Source organism: Oncorhynchus masou, chromosome 31 (genome assembly GCF_036934945.1).
Source record: "Oncorhynchus masou masou isolate Uvic2021 chromosome 31, UVic_Omas_1.1, whole genome shotgun sequence".
NCBI lineage: Eukaryota > Metazoa > Chordata > Actinopteri > Salmoniformes > Salmonidae > Oncorhynchus > Oncorhynchus masou.
In genome coordinates, this window is record NC_088242.1 from 32103971 (window position 1) to 32125621 (window position 21651).

The 21651-nt window shown below is 43.4% G+C and overlaps 1 protein-coding gene across 1 annotated transcript; it reads right to left on the minus strand.

The window, feature by feature from the left end:
* Positions 1-10811: 10811 nt before the first annotated feature.
* ptcd1 (pentatricopeptide repeat domain 1) lies at positions 10812-19275 on the minus strand. The gene is made up of 8 exons (XM_064950722.1): positions 18479-19275; positions 15877-16017; positions 14257-14475; positions 13965-14066; positions 13137-13892; positions 12045-12161; positions 11481-11663; positions 10812-11339 (listed from the first exon to the last, which is right to left on the minus strand). The coding sequence occupies exons 1-8, from the start codon at positions 18968-18970 to the stop codon at positions 11157-11159; spliced, it is 2193 nt and encodes a 730-aa protein (XP_064806794.1). The 5' UTR covers positions 18971-19275; the 3' UTR covers positions 10812-11156.
* Positions 19276-21651: the final 2376 nt, after the last annotated feature.

Below are 21651 nucleotides of genomic sequence, written 5' to 3' on the forward strand. Positions count from 1 at the left end.
ATGAAAATATTCTCAAGTTCCAGTCCCTAGAGCAGGAATCTCCAACCATGTTCCTGGAGAGCTACCGTCCTGTAGGTTTTAGCTCCAACCCTAATCTAGCGCACCCGATTCTAATAATCAGCTGACTGAAGCTGAATCAGGTTAGTTACAACTGGGGTTGGAGTGAAAACTTACAGAAAGGTAGCTCTCCAGAAACAGGGTTGAAGAGACCTGCCCTAAAAGGGTTAAACCTTGAGGATAGAGATATACTGTATGGTATTGAAGGCTAAGCTCATTACAAAGCTCACAGCCCTGGGTCTGAACTCCTCCCTATGCAACTGGGACCTGGACTTTCTGACGGGCCACCCCCAGGCAACATTACCACCTCGACACTGATTCTCAACACGGGGGCCACACAAGGGTGTGTCCTCAGGCCCTCCTGTATTCCCTGTATACACAGGACTGTGTGGCCTCACACAGTTCCAACTCCATAATCAATTTTGCTGACGACACAACAGTAGTAGGCCTGATTACCAACAATGACGAGACAGCCTACAGGGAGAAGGTAGGCACGCTGACAGGGTGGTTCCAGTTAAACAACCTCTCCCTCAATGTTAGCAAACCAAATGAGCTGATTGTGGACTTCAGGAGGAACCAGGTTGGATACGCCCCCATCCTCATCAACTCGGCTACTGTGGAGACGGTCATTAACTTCAAATTCCTCTGTGTCCACATCTCAGAGAAGCTGAAATGGTCTAACCACATGGACACCATGGTGAGAAAGGCATGACAGCGACTCTTCAACCTCAGGATGCTAAAAAAATTGGGCTTGTCTCCAAGGGCCCTCACGGTGTTCTATTTTATTTAGGCCCCCGAGCACCAACATGCAGGACTAAGATGTTCACTGTACCCTGCAATCATACCTGCACAATGTACACAATGTACATGACTATTAAATATGAAACATTCTGAATCTGAAACATAATATTCAGTGCTGTCTAATTTGAATATAATGAAGCCTTTGTCTTTGATGTTTTCTGTCCTCATATATGGAAAGCTGTGAAAGCCTGTTTGCAGATGAAGAGAGAGGTCCCAATGAATGCCCCAAGAAACTTAGGGTATATTCTATATGCCAGGGGTGTTCAACTCTTTTCCGATGAGGTCCTCCTGGTTTTTTGTTCTACCGGATAATTAATTGCACACACCTAGTGTCCCAGGTCTAAATCAGTCCCTGAATAGAGGAAGACAATGAAAAAATGCAGTGGCACTGGCTTTGAGCTTCAAAGTTGAGTTTGAAGGCTATATGCCATGGCCTATCTATGTTAGCAAATGTTGTATACAATACAGTTAAACATCACAAACAATGTATACACTTATTACAATTGTCACACCCTGATCTGTTTCACCTGTCTTTGTGACTGTCTGCACCCCCCTCGCCTATCTTCCCAATTATCCCCTGTGTATTTCTACCTGTGTTCTCTGTTTGTCGGTTGCCAGTTCGTCTTGTGTGTCAAGTCAACCAGCTTTTTTCCCACATCAGCTCCTGCTTTTCCCAGTCTTTCTTTTTCTCGCCCTCCTGGTTTTGACCCTTGCCAGTCCTGACTCTGAGCCCGCCTACCTGACCACTCTGCCTGAGCCTGCCTGCCTACCTGTACCCTTGCCCCACCTCTGGATTATTGACCTCTGCCTACCCTGACCCTGACCCTGCCTGCTGTCCGGTACCGTTGCCCCACCTCTGGTTTACTGACCCCTGCCTGCCTTGACCGGTCTATTGCCTGCCCATGTTGGATTATTAAACCATTGTTAGTTTGATATTGTCTGCATCTGGGTCTTACCTTCATACCTGATAACAATTGAAACAGGCCAACCCTGCTGGATGTCTGCTGGGTGTGTAGGTTCTGTTTCAGCCCAGCAATAACCCACCTGATTCACCTGGCCACCGCTGGTATGGAATTTTTTGTTCACCTGAAATGACGCTTTAGTAATAATAGCCTACTTTTTCACTACTTGATTATCTGTTGTTGTTTTGACTAAGATGTCTAATCTTTACATACGAGTTTGCTTATTTGTACATTTTGAAATGTTAATTCTTAGATGTGAATTGATTAAACTTGTTGTGATTGTTCAACTATTATTCAAAATGAACTAGTGCCAATGTTGATTAAGTCACAATCCTGCAAAAAGAGGGGAAGGGGCTCTGTGTCTGTGTTTCTGTGTTGTGTTCTCAAGTGAACGTTTCATTTTTGTCTAACTGTAAGATCTCCAATCTGTTTTATTTGATTGTCACTCTCTCTCAGTATATCAGCTATGTGAATCCATTTAGCAAATTATCATATGGCATGCATCGCCAAAGCAGCCTTCGGCCTACAGTATGATGGCCTTATGGGCAGCTGTCATCTGAAGCAGATAATAGCTAAACTCACACATTGTTTACATATTGAGCTATACAGTATGTTCTCAGTTAAAAATGATACCAGTAGACAATGAATGAGGCAAACCATATACCAGATTTTGTACATGCCTTTTAAGTGCGGACATAACATTGTTTAGCGCAAATCCAACCCTTGTAATTTAGGTACAGTATGAAAATAAGGAGATAACAATTAGGCTACAGGAGATGAGCATTACAGGTAACATTTTTTGAGGTTTGATTTGATTTAATTCACTTTAGCAATGTTTGCAGTTGTTCCCATGGATAGACAGCTCAGCAAACATTTTAGGTCAATAATATTCTGTTTTTATTCAAATGTTATTCAAATGCTTTATAATCGTGAGAGAAATATAACTAGCTAGTAGCTAGCTATACATTGGTAGCTTAAAAGGTAGCTGACTTTTCTTTCTTTTTTAACTCATTGTGGCTAGCTACTTGTCCCTCATGCTAGCTTTAACTGACAAATATCACTTCAGATACATTAAAAATAATAATTTATATGGCCAGCATTGTAGACCGTTTCTCCCCTCTTGCTGCTTTAGCTTTTCTCAAAATAACCGAGAAATGCTCTTATAAAAAAAAATGTCACTAGTGCTTGTATTGTTGACATTTGTTGCCCTCACACACTGTTTGTCCTACGGCACAAATCTGGGAGTACATATGGAGCTCCACCGAAGCAAGGCATTTGATTGGTTTGACATGTTGCGAGGCATCACTGACACCGGTTCCGACCCCTCTTTAGCTGATTTCTGCCATGGAACTGTTCGCGACGAGGCAAGGAACAGATGTTACCAAAAAATATGTAAAGCCATTTGGAAGTTCTAATAAATTCTTGACAAATATTTCTATTTTAAATCTGAATTTGAAAAAGTGTGGAATTTTTGAATTGAAAGGTATTGATATCGCTGAAGTTTGCAATATTCCAGTCAAAGACACTAACTTATTTAGGGGTAAAAATTACAAATTAAAAGGAGAGAATGAAGGATCTTAATCTCTCCACAGTTATCTCAGATATAAAAAATTTGTTCTCAGGGTTAGGCAGAGATTTGCTCACTTAGACTGAAGGTTTGTCTCGGGCATCTTATTTGTTCTCTTGTCGAGACAGTTTCAAGTATATTTGTTCCCAATTAGATAAAACACTAACTTTATATAGAAAAACAAACCTCAGAAAGTAAAACAATATGTTCATAGTGTGTGAGGGCGGTCTTAATGCTTTGGCCTTCACTACTTTCAAACAAGTTTGAAAGATTTGTTGGATAAAGCGTTACTTTAAGCTATTCACTTTCTGTACCACAGGAAATGTTTTAGGGAAACACTCTTGTTAGGTTAAACCACAGAAGAAGAGTAGCCAGCACATCGCTAGGCCTACTCTGTCTGGGGTGGAAAGCTATATCTAACTTTTGAAAGTACCATGATCAGATTCCTAATGACGTTTCAGATTTGTATTATTTTCAAACATTCTTAGCCTGTAATTTTGATAGTTTGTGTGGTCTTAAAAACAGATTCCACTAATACTGTATGCAAAACTACATAGAATTGCATGACATTTTTATAAATTTTTTATTTTTTTCTAAGACTTGCAAGTATGATGATTCATGCAATGCTTTTACTATAAAGGAGATCTTTCCACCTCTACCCTTGTCCACAGGAGTCTGCGAACCCACAACCTTCTGGCCCGCCGCCCTGTGCGCCAGCAAAATTCCTGCGTTGCCATGTAATGCAAATAATTGTTTCTAAAATTACATATTTAATGCTCTGCTCTGTGCAAGAAGTGAGGGTAAACAATAGACATGTTATTTGCTATCCACATTGTTTTTATTATTATTTTGGTTATAGGGGTGGGTCACTTGTATTTTGTTTAAGCATTCAGGGAGGGTTTAGGTCAAATATATTTTGCTGCAGGGATGGCCATCCATTTTCATTTCAGAGAGGTCCGATTTACTCCATGTAACCCGTATTATAAATAACTCCCTTATTGGGTCCTCTTGGGCCTTCTGTTGAGAGGCCTAAATATTTATTCTAACGGCCCTTGTGACTCCAATCTCCATCCGTTTTGATTACTTGAGGTGATCTGGTATGAAATACTCTATCTAGAAACAATTGATCCTTGATTGGGATACAGCTGTGGAAACCTTGAACACCCAACTTAATTAGTCTATTATCCTAAAATAACTTTACAAATACAAAAGATACACTTACTGTTAGGCGTTTTACCACATTGTTTTGTAGTGTAACAGCTTCAAGCCCATGTTTTTTGTGTTCCCTCTCTAAGTTTCCATTATTTCAGGAAGTGTCATAGTTCAGGTAAATGTGAGCAAAACACCTCCATGGTAATCTGTGTTAAAACATTGCACAGGAAGAAAATTATTTTGGGGTGATATGAAAGTAGTTTCTGAGGTTTCCAAAACTGTATTTCATGCAATGATTATTAGTCTTAACAGTTAGGCGGAGCACTGTTGTACTCATTGGCCTTGCGGTGGTCAATGGATCGAATGAGAACCCGATGGCTGTGTCCTCTACTCATTCACATAAACACATGTGTGCGTGCACACACACACGCGCTCACACACATTAACCAGCGATCAATATAGATCAATGGGTCTGCTCTCAGACAGGAGACCCTTCTGGCCCAGCGAATCAGAAAGAGATAGAGAGAGAGAGAGAAAGGTACATTATTAGGTTTCCATACTGTTGAAGCTGAGTGCTGCTAAGAGATGATGTCACAGAGACCCAGAGTGCTTTGCTAAATGTTTAATGTGCCATTTGCAGGAGACCATCAGAAGTGTGTGTGTGTGTGTGTGTGTGTGTGTGTGTGTGTGTGTGTGTGTGTGTGTGTGTGTGTGTGTGTGTGTGTGTGTTGAGTGCTTCCTGAGTAGCATTGCTCTCTCAGCAGTCTCAGTGGAGGGACCATAAACACCACAGATCCAGGCACGGAGTAGAGAGGACTCAGTACAGTTAATATTAGAGTTTCAACTGAGAAAGAAAGTTTGTCTTACAGAGAGAAGAAAAAGACAGAAGGAAAGGGGCAGTGAAAGAAGCTCAGACCCAGTCCACCTCAGAAGCTCATACAAGTTGTGCAGTTATCATGTAGTGATGCGGCCAACACTGGGAGGTGTGCGTGTGTGTACATAGCACTGCAATATGGTAGTTTCCTCCCCCTCCTTCAACTACTTGCCGACCTAGTCTTCTTCCTCCTCCTCCTCCTCCTCCTCCTCCTCCTACGATGTTTATGTAATAGTAACTCCTTTAACTCACCCTGCTCACATACTCTGAGAAAAAAACTAAAAGAAGAGAAGGTGGTAAAAAAAAGGGCGTAGGAAAGAGATTTGTATAATTTCAGTTGGGTTCGTCAGGGAGAGAAAGAGAGCGAAAGAGAGAGAGAGAGAGTATGTAATAGCGTTTTACTGTAAGACCTAATGCCACCTCAATTTCTACATCACATCAATAATGCATCAGATGTGCCTCTCACAGTGCGTGTTTGTTTGTGTGTGTGTGTGTGTGTGTGTGTGTGTGTGTTTGTGTTGCTGTGTCATATTGAGTTGTCTTGCTTTAGTGTATTCTGTGAAACCGTGACTTCTCTTTCACAGCAAAAGAGAAGGGCTACGGGCTGGGGCTGCTTGACTGGTTCTGGGGCTGGGCCTGGGCTAGGTTGAAGTGAGCCTCAGGACTGTTGCTGGTGCTAGGGCTGCATATCTAGAGCTGCATATCTAGAGCTGCACCTCCTTACCATTTTAATAACCAGACACACAATCTTTCGTGCTCTTTCTGTCACTTTCCCCCTAACTTACCGTTCTTCCTTTATCCTAGGACATGGTGATCAATGAACCAAGAGCAGCGTTTCCCAAACTCGGTCCTTGGGAGTGCAAGTTTTGTTCTTTGCCCTAACACTACACAGCTGATTCAAATGATCAAAGCTTGATGATTAGTATGGTTATTAGAATCAGCTGTGTAGTGTTAGTGCAAAAAAGTAAATGTTCACCCCTTGGGGTCCCGAGGACTGAGTTTGGGGAACCCTGTCCTAGGGGCTCACGGAGTGCAGTATCCCCCTCCCAACACACACACACACACACACACACACACACACACACACACACACACACACACACACACACACACACACACACACACACACACACACACACACAGAGGAGAATAGGAATATACAGTGTGGTCTTATATTATTGACACCCTTAATAAAGATCAGCAAAAATTACTGTAAAAAATAAATAATTCAAATACTGAGCAATATTGTTTGCTCAAAAAATCTGGAAATTATATTATTTTATAATAACACATTTGCTCAGAGAAAGAGATTTTGTATAGCAAGTAATATTTTTTCTCAAAAAGGTAGGGGTAAAAATGATTGACACCTCTGTTTTCAATACCTTTCAATACCTCACCTTGCAATGATAATGGCACTGAGACCTTTTTGAATAAGTTTTATGAGTTGGAGAACACATTGGGAAGGATCTTAGACCATTCCTCAATACAGAATCCTTCAAGATCCTTGATACCGCAGGACCAGTGGAAGAAAAATAGCCCTATAACATCAAAGATCCACCACCATATTTTACAGTAGATATGGGGTTCTTTTCTGCTCATGCATTCTTATTTTGACGCCAAACCCAGCACTGGTATGCATGACCAGAGAGCCTGTATAATTGGTTCAATCCAAAAACATTCATAAACCTCTTCGTTTGATGTGCCTGTAGACAGGGACTCTGCTGCCACCTGCTGCCAGACAAACTGAACTTAACACTCTTTTTCAAGGACAGAATGAATCCCAAAGACTCCATAACTGACTTCCTGTAAACCCCATCCCTGCTGTTGAGGTAAAGTGCAGTTCAGAATTTCAACTTTTCAGCTCTACAGACTTCAATTGATACATAACACAACCCTATGATTGTCTATATATAGATATTGGAATTTAAAGTATTACAAGGAGAGAATTAGGCAACTTTCACCAAGCAGCAACTTTCATCAGCAACTTACCCACAGACAGACTCAATTCGTCGGGTCATGGACTCTACGAGGTCTCGGAAGCGTTTCACAGGGATGCTTGTCGACTACAATGCTTCCCACAGCCCATTTTTGTGGGAAGTTGCTATAGACCATCAAGTGCTAACATTCAGTATCTGGATAACATGTGTAAAATGCTTGATAATGTATATGATATCAGAGAGGTATATTTTCTGGGTGATTTAAATATTGACTGGCTTTTATCAAGCTGCCCACTTAAGAAAAAGATTCAAACTGTAACCAGTGCCTACAACCTGGTTCAGGTTATCGGTCAACCGACCAGGATAGTTACAAATTTCACAGGAATGAAATCATCAACATGCATTGATCACATCTGTACTAATGCTGTAGAAATGTGCTTTGAAGCAGTATCCAAATCCATAGGATGTAGTGATCACAATATAATAGCCATATCTAGGAAAACCAAAGTTCCAAATGCTGGGCCTAATATAATGTATAAGAGGTCATATAAGAAGTTTTGTAGTGATTCTTATGTTGATAATGTAAATAATATTTGCTGGTATGTGGTGTGTCATGAGGAGCAACCAGATGCTGCACTTGACACATTTATGAAATTGCTTATTCCAGTTATTAATAAGCATGCGCCCATTAAGAAAATTACTGAAAAAACTGTTAAAACCCCTTGGATTGATGATGAGCGGGATGAGGCAAAAGGTATGGAAAATAAGTCTGGCAGCCCAATCAATTGGCAAACGTACTGCAAATTCAGAAATCATGTGACTAAACTAAATAAAAATAAACTATACTATGAAACAAAAATAAATGATATAAAGAATGATGGAGCACCTTAAATGTAATTTTGGGAAAAAAGGCAAACTTGGATTCATTCGTCACAAAACCCACTGATTTTCCCAACTACTTTAATTACTTTTTCTTTGGCAAGATAAGCAAACTTAGGCATGACATGCAAGCAACAAACGCTGACACTACATATCCAAATTATGAAAGACAAGCATTGTACATTTGAATTTAAGCCTACAAGAAAGTATGTCCCCTCATGCCTGGATGGAAGCAAAAGTAATTCTACTACTCAAGGGTAGTAAAGCCCATTGACTGGGTCAAATAGCCGGCCATTCAGCCTGTTACCAACCCTTAATAAACTTCTGGATTTTGGGGGGGACCAGATACAAAGCATGCTTATAGGGAAGGACATTCAACAAGCATAGCACTTACACAAATGACTGATGATTGGCTGAGAGAAATTGACAATAAAAAGATTGCAGCTTTTGACATTATCGATCATAGTCTGCTGCTTGAAGAACTAATGTGTTATGGCTTTACACCCCCTGCTATATTGTGGATAAAGAGTTACTTGTCTAACAGATTACAGAGGGTGTTCTTTAATGTAAGCCTCTCCAACATAATCCAGGTAGAATCAGGAATTCCCCAGAGAAGTTGTTTAGGCCACTTACATTTTTCAATCTTTACTAATGACATGCCACTGGCTTTGAGTAAAGCCAGTATGTATATCTATGAGGATGACTCAACACTTGGCCCCCCTTTAGGTTGTGCCGTGGCGGAGATTTTTGTGGGCTATACTCAGCCTTGTCTCAGGATGGTATGTTGGTGGTTGAAGATATCCTTCTAGTGGTGTCTCCTGACCCCTCCTGCCTCAGCCTCCAGTATTTATGCTGAAGAAGTTTATGTGTCAGGAGGCTAGGGTCAGTCTGTTATATCTGGAGTATTTATCCTGTCCCATCCGGTGTCCTATGTGAATTTAAGTATGCGCTCTCTAAATCTCTCTCTTTCTCTCTTTCTTTCTCTCGGAGGACCTGAGCCCTAGGACCATGCCTCAGGACTACCTGACCTGATGACTCCTTGCTGTCCCCAGTCCACCTGGCCGTGCTGCTGCTCCAGTTTCAACTGTTCTGCCTGTGGCTATGGAACCCTGACCTGTTCACCGGACGTGCTACCTGTCCCAGAACTGCTGTTTTTAACTCAGGAGCGGTAGAGATACTCTGAATGATCGGCTATGAAAAGACAACTGACATTTACTCCTGAGGTGCTGACCTGTTGCACCCTCGACAACTACTGTGATTATTTTATTTGACCCTGCTGGTCATCTATGAACATTTGAACATCTTGGCCATGTTCTGTTATAATCTCCACCCGGCACAGCCAGAAGAGGACTGACCACCCCTGATAGCCTGGTTCCTCTCTAGGTTTTTTCCTAGGTTCTGGCCTTTCTCGGGAGTTTTTCCTAGCCACTGTGATTCTACACCTGCATTGCTTGCTGTTTGGGGTTTAAGGCTGGGTTTCTGTACAGCACTTTGTAACATCAGCTGATGTAAGAAGGGCTTTATAAATACATTTGATTGAACACTATACACGTCAGATACTACAGCAACTGAAATGACGGCAACACTTAACAATGAGCGGCAGTTCGTTTCAAAATGGATGGCAAGGAATAAGTTAAATATTTCCCAAACTAAAAGCATTCACTAAAACCTAAACATCAACTATATCTGGTAATGAATAATGTCAAAATTTAGCAAGTTGAGTTAACTAAACTACTTGGATTAACCCTGGATTGTAAACTGTCATGGTAGTGACATGCGCAGTGACATGTGTGACATGCGCAGGTACCATAGCAGATATTTCTGGTTTATGCAGTCCAAACACTTATAAGTTATAAAACCCAGTCTTTGGTCAAGCATACACAGTAGACTTGAGTGGTATAACGTATAATGGGGTATTTGGAAAACCCCATGGGATATTTTTTCAACTGATGAAACTTCCTTTTATTTTTATAAATTTGAATATTTGTTGCTAAGTAAATACCTGCAGTCAACTTGTGCAAAACATTAGGAAATAAAGATTGCGTTCTTCATTTCATCTGTCTCAATTTTTTATTACGAAGCTTACCTGTAGTCCCCAGTCGTGGTGTTTATTTACAAGCACACAAGGACGAGAGACCGGAGCCTCACTGTTGTGCAGCACACGCCAGGTGATCTAGTTACAGTATGGAATTCACAACTAAATGTTTGCCTGCTCGATATCTTAGAACTATTAAGTTAGCTGTCTAAAATGTGTGAAATGCTCTGCAGTTGTGCATTTGGCTTGCTTCGCTTGGTAACAGCAGAAAATTCCCTCCTGGATCAAGAGCCTTGCTGTTAAATATTTGTTTTGTGCATGCAGCAAACAGTGAGTAGCATTACATTACCTGTATACTTATTTAGTTCAGAGACTGTACACAATGTTCGCAATGTACTTTTTAGCATTTAGTTAGCCTTCTCTATGAGAATGTATATGTACTTGTTAGCATTGCTAACCTTTGGATTAGAGGGGTTTGAAAACAGCGCCCCTTGTAGGTATGAAGGTATGACATCCTTGATACTGCCCAAGCCTAATACAGTAATAAAACTTGGTCTGTGTAAGTTTATTACAAAAAAGAAACATAACAGTTTACATATATTTCATTGGAGGCTGTTGGGAGGAGCTATAGGATGACAGACTCATTGTAGAGGCTGGAATGGAAAAAATGAAATGGTGTCAAAGACATCAAACATATGGAAACCACACGATTGACTCTATTCCATTTACTCCATTCCAGCCATTACAAATGAGCCCATCCTCCTATAGGTCCTCCCACCAGCCTCCTCTGATATTTACAGGACACGTGACGAGACTTAGAGTAACAGCATCATGGCTCTGGGGTTGTAGACGCTCACATTTACAATGCTTGCAGTGTGTGTGTGTGCTGTGTTCAGCTGTGTTTCTTGCGGTGTCGTCTTGCTGCTGCTGCCTGCTGGTGTCCATCTTGTCTCGTCTCTGTAGGGTAGTCTCTCTCAGGTCCTCCTGTCTCCTGGGCGGGCATGGTGGTCAGCCACTGGTGGTAGTAGCCACGGAAACCATCAATCTGAGACAGGTAGGTGTTCCTAAACTTATACTGACAGAGGGAGAGTGAAAGAGGGGTAGGGAAAGAGAGAAAGATGTGAGACTCAAACACATGATCTGTTGTTTCTGCACTTGTAATGACAAACCGATGGACATGATTAGATACCACGTGCACATGCCCTCTCCTCCCTACCTGGTTATAGTTGGGCGGGTACTGGGAGGCGTGTTCTAGCTGAGTGATGATGATGTCATTAGGTGGGACGTTGTGTTCCCTCATGGCTCTAAGCACCAGCCTCAGATACACATAGTCCAGCCTCCTGCTGGCACAGCCAATAAGAGCAGAGAACACCTGCACACTGGGCTGCACCCCCGCCGCCTGCAGGAAACAGAGGGGATTCTAATAAACTGGCCCGGATGACTGCATTTGTTTTGGAACCGGGTTGCCTCCCAGGTGAGAGACGGACGTCCCGTCGGCTTAGGTTATGCACGTGGTGTAAGGAGTAGGATTGTGTTTTCACATGCAAAAATGATTGCTCTGATAAAAACTATTTATTTATCTGCCTTCTCAATGAAAACTACTTAGAAAATTCAGACATTTTATGGAAAGGAGTTTATTTATTGTGAACTATGCGTCATGCTGCATTGTTGACAATATGATCGGGCGGGCCTCTCCCACCTAGCTTCACCCCGGTCACGTGACAGGCCATAGCTCAGTTCAACCCGGGGCAACGTAATCATGTGTGTGTGTGTGTGTTACCTGCATGTCCCCCAGCAGCTGTAGGGCATCTGTCTGTCTGTTGCAGCCCAGAGCCAGACTGCCGTACGTCCGTACATCCGCTCGCACACGTCTTTCCTGCATCACACACATCACTGCCTGACACACACACAGTTAGAAAACATACACACCTTGCAACAACATTGGTATAAATTCAGAGCCCTATACTATGTAAGTGGTTTGAGGAGTTAAGTGAGGTAACTTTGGTCAACTCTGAGTTAACACGGGGATAACCGATACCATGAAGGGGGCTCACCTTTTAGCCAGGTACATTTCTATGGCAACGAATCCTTCAGAACTGACCTGCTCCGTGGCAGGCTAACTGAGGGCTAACTCCACTTACCATGAATGTAATGGCTGAGCCACTAGTTGAGGGTGAATGAAATAAGATTCCCTCCCTCTTGCAAAGACAGCATCATCACCCCTTTCATTTGAGGAAGACTGATGAAATATTTTATTAAATCAAGTTTTTTGTGTTTAAAAATAGTCATGTTAAAATTCCTATCACATTTAGTAATGACAGAATGCATTTGAAAGTTCACGCACAGTAAAACTTGTTTATAACTTGTGTTATTTTATCGATAGGAGTGGGGAAAAAAAGGTGCTTGTGCAATGATAAGCATCCGAAAGCACACCAAAGATGGCATTAACGAGATGTGATAAAATAAAGACAGCACTTCAATAAACCTATTTCACACCATAACCTGCTGAATTTGCAAGATCTCTTTTCCTTCATTTTGCTTTCCTCACAAATAAAAATGGTGCACTGACTCGCCCATAGATTGACGTTTCAGCATCGTCTCGATGGAGTTTGGCGTTCGACTAGTTGCGTGCAACATGCACACGCAGTTACAAGCCTGCTAAAGTTAGCGGCAGGCGGAAAGCAATATCCAGCGTCGTAGTACAGTTGAAGCCTGAGCTGGAAAGTGAAGCTAACTGAAGCTGGCTAGCTTTAGTGAAACCCTGAGTAGATCTGGTTTAAAATGTAGTATACCTCTCATGTGTGTGTACATAGTGATGGTGTGTGTACAAATAGTGATGGTGTGTGTGTGTACATAGTGATGGTGTGTGTACCTTAGCCTCTTGTAGGTCTCCAGCACGTGCTGCCCTGCGGATCACGCTGTTGTAAAACGCTGCGTCCAGCTTCACACCGTGTTGCTTAGCGACCGCCAGCAGGCTGTGCAGTGATTGGATGCCGGGCTCCATGGTGTCAGCTAATAGTGTGAGAGTTCTGATGTCTGGGCAGAGCCCCGCAGTGGCCATCTTATCCAGGAAGCCCTGGGCCCCGCCCATCAGCGCCAGCCTATCGAACATTCCGCTCACCACACCAAGCGAGACCACACCCCCCTCTTCAGCCCTGCCCACTGATAGGTCCAGCAGGTTGGGGGGGTGGGAAATGGCTCCTGACAGACAGGGTAGAGAACCAATGGGAGCCTCTTGCTCTCCTCCCTTCCTCACCATCACCAGTTGGGTTGTTACCGGGGTGACCATACTACTGTCCAGGTCGCTATGGTGACTGAGGATGTTGCTAAGGTCATTGCTATGGTTACTGGGGTCATTGCTACGGTGACTGGCGTCATTGTTATGGTGACTAAGGTCGTTGTCGGGGTGTTGTGTGAACAGTTGACTCTCCAGAGCATCGACGTCCAGCGGAGCTGACCCCTGACGCCTGACCTTTACGGCTTGAACTTCCTGGCCGCAATCAGAGGTCAGCAGCAGGGCAGAGGCCACGGCGGGGTTACCTATCCCACAATCTCTAGCAGCGCGGAGCAGCAGGTTGTAGTTCTGGACGTCGGGACGAATCCCAATCCTCAACATCTGACGATACACCTAACACACACACACATTATACACACACACACAATAGTTTTAGAAGTTTGAAAACATGTGTGTGCGTGTTACCTGCAGGGCCTGTCTGAAGCCAGTGTCTCTGTCTCTCACACAGCCCATCAGCAGGAAGTGGAAGGTCTCCTGAGTTACTGCATGACCAGCCTGTAGCATGTCCTACAAACAAACAAACGCACACACTTTGTTTGGATGTACAAAGGCCCTGAATATCTCATAAAGAGAAACATTATAAATCTAATATGGTCTCATGTTTTTATTGTCTATAGAGGTCAAGGGATAAGTGTGTGTATATAGGCTCTGAGGTGTTTGGTGAGGGAAAGTGTTAGAGGTCAGGGGCTAAAGTTACCCGTAGTGTGTGTAAACAGGCTCGAAGGTGGTTGGTGAGGGCGTGTGTCTTCAGCAGGGCATGGTATGTGATGTCACTGAGGGGATGGTTCTTCCGCCGCAGCTCCTGCTCCAAGTGGATGGCTTGCTGCAGCCCGGCTTGTTTCCGTGGTGACTCGGCACAGGCGTTGAACAGAGCGGTGTAGGTGGCGTCGCTAGGAACCAGACCTCTCTTCTTCATCTGTCACCCACACAAACACATCACATTGAACACATACACCATAATTATCATCATCTGGGGGTGAGGGAGAAACATATGTGTGTGTCTGTGTGCGTTTGAGTCACTGTGCATGTACAGCGTTTCCCTAGTGCACCGCTGCTAAATCATGGCCGCCACCGCAAAAATAAATGAAAATAAATACAATTTATTTAAAAATAAATACAAATTGGGATGGCATAACATTTTCAGTGTTAACTTAAATGACTAAAACTAGATAAAGTGTATAGAAAAGATAATGGATCTATATATTTTTTAAACAAGATCATCTCTGAGAACTGGACCATCAGGGATAATCTAACATGTTAATACATGGCATGGGGGTCCCATTGATTTTGTTATGTTTGAGTCACTCAGATAGCACAAGAACAAAGTACAAAACATGGCAAAATGTGTATAATTGCAGAAATCTTGCTTTAAAACAGCAACATTTTGTCTCTGAGGTCAAGAGGGCCTCTAAAACTGCGCCATAGTCCATGCCCACCATCTCCCTCCCCCGCTAACTTTGCCATCGCTGCTGAAAAGAATCTTAGTGAAAACACTGGTGTGTGTGTGTGCACGGGATGTGTGTGTGTGCCCGTGTGTGTGTGTGTGTGTGTACGGGTGTGTGTGTGCACGTGTTACGGATACAGGTATTCTGTGTGTGTGTGTATGTATCCTGTGGTTGCTCTCCTTCTCCCCTCACAGGTGAAAATCATCACTCCCCAATCATCAATCAGAAGACACACCTCCTCCTGTTTCCTACCCAATCACAGTTCCTTTCCCTTGGTTTAAAAACCTTGTCAGTAGTTTGCTCTAGAGCTCAATCTCTCTATGTAAATGCCATGTCTGTAGGTCTCTGTGTGTCACTCTCTCGTTGTGTATTAACCTCTCTTTTGTTTGAGCACCTCCATAGCACTTTCATCACCTGTGAGTATTGTTTTGGTTATGGTGTTTGTTTGCTGGTGGGAAAAGGGGAAACCAAGACAAGTCGCCCATGGGCATACACTACCCGTAGGTAGACTTTGTTAAATACACTAGTTAGAACTGGGCGGACCACCCACTGTATTTTTGGTTAGTTAGCTGTTGTTAAAGTAGGCTAGTCTAGCTTAGTTTTTTTTTTGAATACTTATTGTTTCTTTCCTTGGGTCCAGCTCAGCCCCTTTTCCTGCTCCCCCCATTACCGTGTGTTTTCAAATAAACCTTGAGTTTGACGGTAGATTTCAGTTGACCTGGTTATTTCGTTTACATTTCTGCTTTGTCACTATTATAATTTGCATGAGTTTTGTTACGGATCTCATTACCATCCCCTCTGGACTGTCGGGCCAAAAAGGGATCCGTAACAGCACGTGTGTGTGTACGGGTGTGTCTGGTCTCTATACGTACGTCGTTGTAGAGTTTGAAGGCGTGTTTGAGATGTCCTGCTCGCCCACAGCCTCCTATCAGGACAGTGTAGTTATATTCCTCAGGTGGGAGTCTCTCTCCCTCCAACATCTCCCTCTGGAACATGGACAGGGCCTCAGACAGCTGAGGGTTAGAGTTCAGGGGTTACAGGTCAGAACAGTATAGTTACACTTTTCAGGTTGGAGCCTCTTTACCTCCAACATCTCACACAGGAACGTGAACCGCAGACATTAAAACTAGTAGATAGTGACGTCATCCACGTATTCCTATGGAAAACCAGATGGCATGACATATTTGAAGTGCACCATATTGCTGAATTGCAACCATAAAACGCTGGGGATAATGATGAAAGTGGCCATAACTAGCAATGGATCATGGTCAATGTAGTGGTTTTCATCCTGCCTGAGACTCAACCTGAGCCTCCTTGTAGCCTGCCGTCCTCTGACGACAAATGTATATACAGTACCAGTCAAAAGTTTGGACACACCTACTCATTTTTCTATATTTTTACCTTTTCCACATTGTACAATAATAGTGAAGACATCACAACTATGAAATAACACATATGGAATCCTGTTGTAACCAAACAAGTGTTAACAGAATCAAAATATATTTGATTCTTCAAAGTAGCCACCCTTTGCCTTGACAGCTTTGTACACTCTTGGCATTCTCTCAACCAGCTTCACCTGGAATGCTTTTCCAACAGTCTTGAAGGAGTTCCCACATATGCTGAGCACTTGTTGGCTGCTTTTCCTTCACTCTGCGCTTCAACTCATCCCAAACCATCTCAATTTGGTTGAGGTTGGGTGATTGTGGAGGCCAGGTCATCTGATGCAGCACGCCATCACTCACCTTCTTGGTCAAATAGCCATTACACAGCCTGGAGTTGTGTTGGGTCATTGTCCTGTTGAAAAACAAAATATTGTTCCACTAAGCTCAAATCTGATGGGATGGCGTATCGCTGCAGAATCCTGTGGTAGCCATGCTGGTTAAGTGTGAATTCGAAATCACGGACAGTGTCATAAGTAAAGCACCCCCACACGACCACCTCCATGCTTCACCGTGGTAACTACACATGCGGAGATCATCCGTTCACCTACTCTGCGTCTTACAAAGACACGGCAGTTGTATTTCTAAAATGTGGACTCATCAGACCAAAGGGCAAATTTCTACAGGTCTAATGTCCATTGCTTGTGTTTCTTGGCCCAAGCAAGTCTCTTCTTATTGGTGTCATTTAAAAGTGGTTTCTTTGCAGCAATTCGACCACGAAGGCCTGATTCACACAGTCTCCTTTGAATAGTTGATGTTGAAATGTGTCTGTTACTTGAACTCTGAAGCATTTATTTGGGCTGCAATTTCTGAGGCTGGTAACTAATGAACTTTTCCTCTGCAGCAGAGGTAACTCTAGGTCTTCCTTTCCTGTGGCGGTCCTCGGGAGAGCCAGTTTCATCACAGCGCCTGATGGTTTTCGCAACTGCACTTGAAGAAACTTTCAAAGTTCTTAATTTCCGTATTGACTGACTTCATGTCTTAAAGTAATGATGGACTGTCGTTCTCTTTGCTTATTTGAGCTGTTCTTGCCATAATATGGACTTGGTCGTTTACCAAATAGGGGCCATCTTCTGTATACCACCCCTACCGTGTCACAACAAATTTAACAAGGCACACCTGTTAATTGAAATGCATTCCAGATGACTACCTCATGAAGCTGGTTGAGAGAATGCCAAGAGTGTCCAAAGCTGTCATCTAGGCAAAGGGTGGCTACTTTGAAGAATCTCAAATATAAAATATATTTTGGTTACTACATGATTCCATATGTGTAATTACATTAGTTTTGATGTCTTCGCCATTTTTCTACAATGTAGAAACCCTGGAATGATTAGGTGTGTCCAAACTTTTCACCGGTACTGTAGTAGGCAGAAAGGATCACTATTTAAATATCTTGATTTGTAGCAAACTTTAAAATAATTCACCATGGGGATCGAACTTGATCATGCTACACTAATTTTAGAGCCCAGAACCTTCATAACATGACCGCAAATGTATTTTGTGGCTTTTCTGGCGTCCATAATTTACATAGGCTTTCTAGGGCAGATCAGTGCTTTTGGCACTGCTAGGTTGCTATGCAGTAGCTGACCAACAGAGCTTGTGACTAAACCTCCAGAACAAACATTGGGGGACTGACAGGAACAGTTCATTGGGGGCCTGACAGGAACACTCTGGAACATAAACAGAGCCTCCGACAGCTGAGGGTTAGGGATCAGAGGACTGTAGTTATTAACCTACTCTTCAGGTTGGAGTCTCTCTCCATCCAGCATCTCAGCCTCAAGCATGGGTTATGCTCCCCTGCTCAGATGTTAAATATGCATGCCAGACCTTACTTAAAATACCTATTCAGGCATTGTATCAGCTAACCACATGTTATAGCAATCTGGTGGCTGTCGATGACGTTTCACGCAACCATTCCTCCCTCCCTACCTCATTCTCTTTCTCAGGTGTCTGATACAGTGACATAGGATGAGGGGACAGAGAAAGAAAGATGAGAACCAGAGGGGGTGATTGATAAAGAAATAGATCGCTGTACCTTGTTCTCCTTGATGAGTCTTTTACACTGGAGGAAGTACCAGTACTGTGTGTTCCTCCGACCAGTCCTAGATCTGAAGGCTTCCGGCTCCCTCTCCTCCTCCTGTCCGGCCGCCTGCCTCTCCTCCCGGTACAACATATCCTGCAGCTCTGGGGTGGTCTTCCGGAAGGCCCGTCTGGAGGAAAAATCAGCGGAAAGAGATCCGAAGTCCTCAACGCCCAGGTCGCTCCCAGCCCGGCCCATGCGGGCGGGAACGGTCGGTGATTCCTGGACATCCCTGGTTCTTCTAGAACTCACCGACACAGACCCTGTGAAGGCTCTTCGGTTGATGTCCGTTACCGGGTGAACCGACCAGGAACGTGGAGCTCTCACAGTGCTACCGGAGCCCAAGCTCGACAGACCTCGTGCTGTCTGAGTAGAGCCGTATCTGACGACGTAGTCTACGATGATTCTCCCGTTCCTCAAACACGACTGAGACACACACTGCAACATCTTTACAGTCCTGGGTGTACAGTAGCTAGCTAGAGTTAGCTAATCTCGGGGTTACTGTTGGTAGCTAACGTTAGCCAACTGTTAACAAGCTTGTAACTCGTTAGCTATCAACCGTTCATATTACACGAATAAATGCAGTATGACAATTCTTCTTCAAAATCCTACTGTATCCGACAGTTCTACCGTGTAGAAGTCTAATGTTTTGGTTCCAACCATGTTTATTTATGTCAGAGTACACACAACCGTCGTCAACTCATGAAGACCTGCAAGGAAAACGCAAGCATGTTTTTCCATATATCTACCAGACAAAACAGGTCAATAATCGAGCAAAGTCTTGTACTGGTAAAACGTCTGACAATGTATGTATTTGAAACGTGTTGTTGAGACGACCATACATAGTGTACAGGTTCCGTGTTTATTAAATGTCTTCATATTGACGTTGTTTCTGATAAATCAGACCGATATATCGGGGATAGATTAGCAAGGCTGTCACATTTTTGGAGGTCAGACTTCTTCGTGTCTTGTTAGGTCTCCAGCGGGACAGCACAGAGAACAACTGTCATCTACAGGAAAAAAAAATGAACTGCAAATGTGTCCACCCACATAATGAACAGAGATTCAAAATTCATCTGTAAATAAAATGACATGGACATTTAATTTCTCATTAATCCATAACAAAAATGTTCCTATTAATTTTTATTCTCTCTATCAGTTCTGCTACTTATGGGAGAGAGATGGATGGAGTGAGAGAGGGAAAGAGAGTGTGTGAGAGAGATTGAGAGAGAGAGACTACATATACATAATATGACATTTGAAATGTCTTTATTCTTTTGGAACTTCCGTGAGTGTAATGTCTACTGTTCATTTGTATTGTTTATTTCAAACGACCACCCCTCATCACTGTCAAACGCTCCCTAAAACACTTCAGCAGGCCTTTCTAATCAACCTGCCCGGGTATTCTGGAAAGATATTGATCTCATCCCGTCAGTAGAGGATGCCTGGTTGCTCTTTAAAAGTGCTTTCCTCGCCAACTTAAATAAGCATGCCCCACTCAAAAAAGTGTAAAACCAAGAGCAGATATAGCCCTTGGTACCACCCCAGACTTGATTGCCCTTGACCAGCACAAAAACATCCTGTGGCGTTCTGCATTAGCATCGAATAGCCCGTGCGATATGCAACTTTTCAGGGAAGTCAGGAACCAATATACACAGTCAGTTAAGAAAGCTAAGGCTAGCTTTTTGAAACAGAAATTTGCTTCCTGTAGCACTAATTCTGAAACTGTAAAGTCCATAATGTCATCATGAGGAAGGAAAATTATTTGGTGTGGCCACCAGCTATATAAAGTACTGAAGTGCTTCTCCTCCTCATGGACTACATCAGATTTGCCCGTTCTTGCTGTGAGATGTTACCCCACTCATCCACCAAGCCACCTGCACGTTCCCAGACATTTCTGGGGGGAATGGCCATAGCCCTCACCCTCCAATCCAACAGGTCCCAGACGTGCTCAATGGGATTGAGATCTGGGCTCTTCGCTGGCCATGGCAGAACACTGACATTCCTGTCTTGCAGGAAATCATGCACAGGACGAGCAGTATGGCTGGTGGCATTGTGCTGGAGGGTCATGTCAGGATGAGCCTGCAGGAAGGGTACTACATGAGGGAGGAGAATGTCTTCCCTGTAACGCACAGCATTGAGATTGCCTGCTATGACAACATGCTCAGTCCGATGATGCTGTGACACATCGCCCCAGAAATTGACGGACCCTCCACTTCCAAATCTATCCCGCTCCAGAGTACAGGCCTCGGTGTAATGCTCATTCCTTCCATGATAAACACGAATCCGGCCATCACCCCTGGTGAAACAAAACCGCAGCTCGTCAGTGAAGAGCACTTTTTGCCAGTCCTGTCTGGTCCAGCTACGGTGGGTTTGTGCCCAGTATTTGCAGGTGATATCTGGTGAGGACCTGCCTTACACCAGGCATACAAGCCTTCAGTCCAGCCTCTCTCCACCTATTGTGGACAGTCTGAGCACTGATGGAGGGATTGTGCATTCCTGTTGTAACTCGGGAAGTTGTTGTTGCCATCCTGAACCTGTCCCGCAAGTGTGATGTTCGGATGTACCGATCCTGTGCAGGTGTTGTTGCACATGTTCTGCCATTGCGAGGACGATCAGCTGTCTGTCCTGTCTCCCTGTAGCGCTGTCTTAGGCGTCTAACGGTACGGACATTAAAATGTATTGCCCTGGCCACATCTGCAGGCCTCATGCCTCCTTGCAGCATGCCTAAGGCATGTTCACGCAAATGACCAGGGACCCATCTTTCTTTCTGTATTTGTCAGAGTCAGTAGAAAGGCCTCTCTAGTGTCCTAAGTTTTTAGTGTCCTAACTGTGACCTTAATTGCCCACCGTCTGTAAGCTGTTAGTGTCTTAACAACCGTTCCACAGGTGCATGTTCATTAATTGTTTATGGTTCATTGAACAAGCATGGGAAACAGTGTTTAAACCATTTACAATGAAGATCTGTGAAGTTATTTGGATTTTTACAAATTATCTTTGAAAGACAGGGTCCTGAAAAAGGGTTGTTTCTTTTTTTGCTGAGTTGATATGGGGCATCCGACAGTCTCAGCTCTGAAGATTGTGCTGTAAAGAGACAGAATCAATAGATCATGTATTCTATTTAGCTT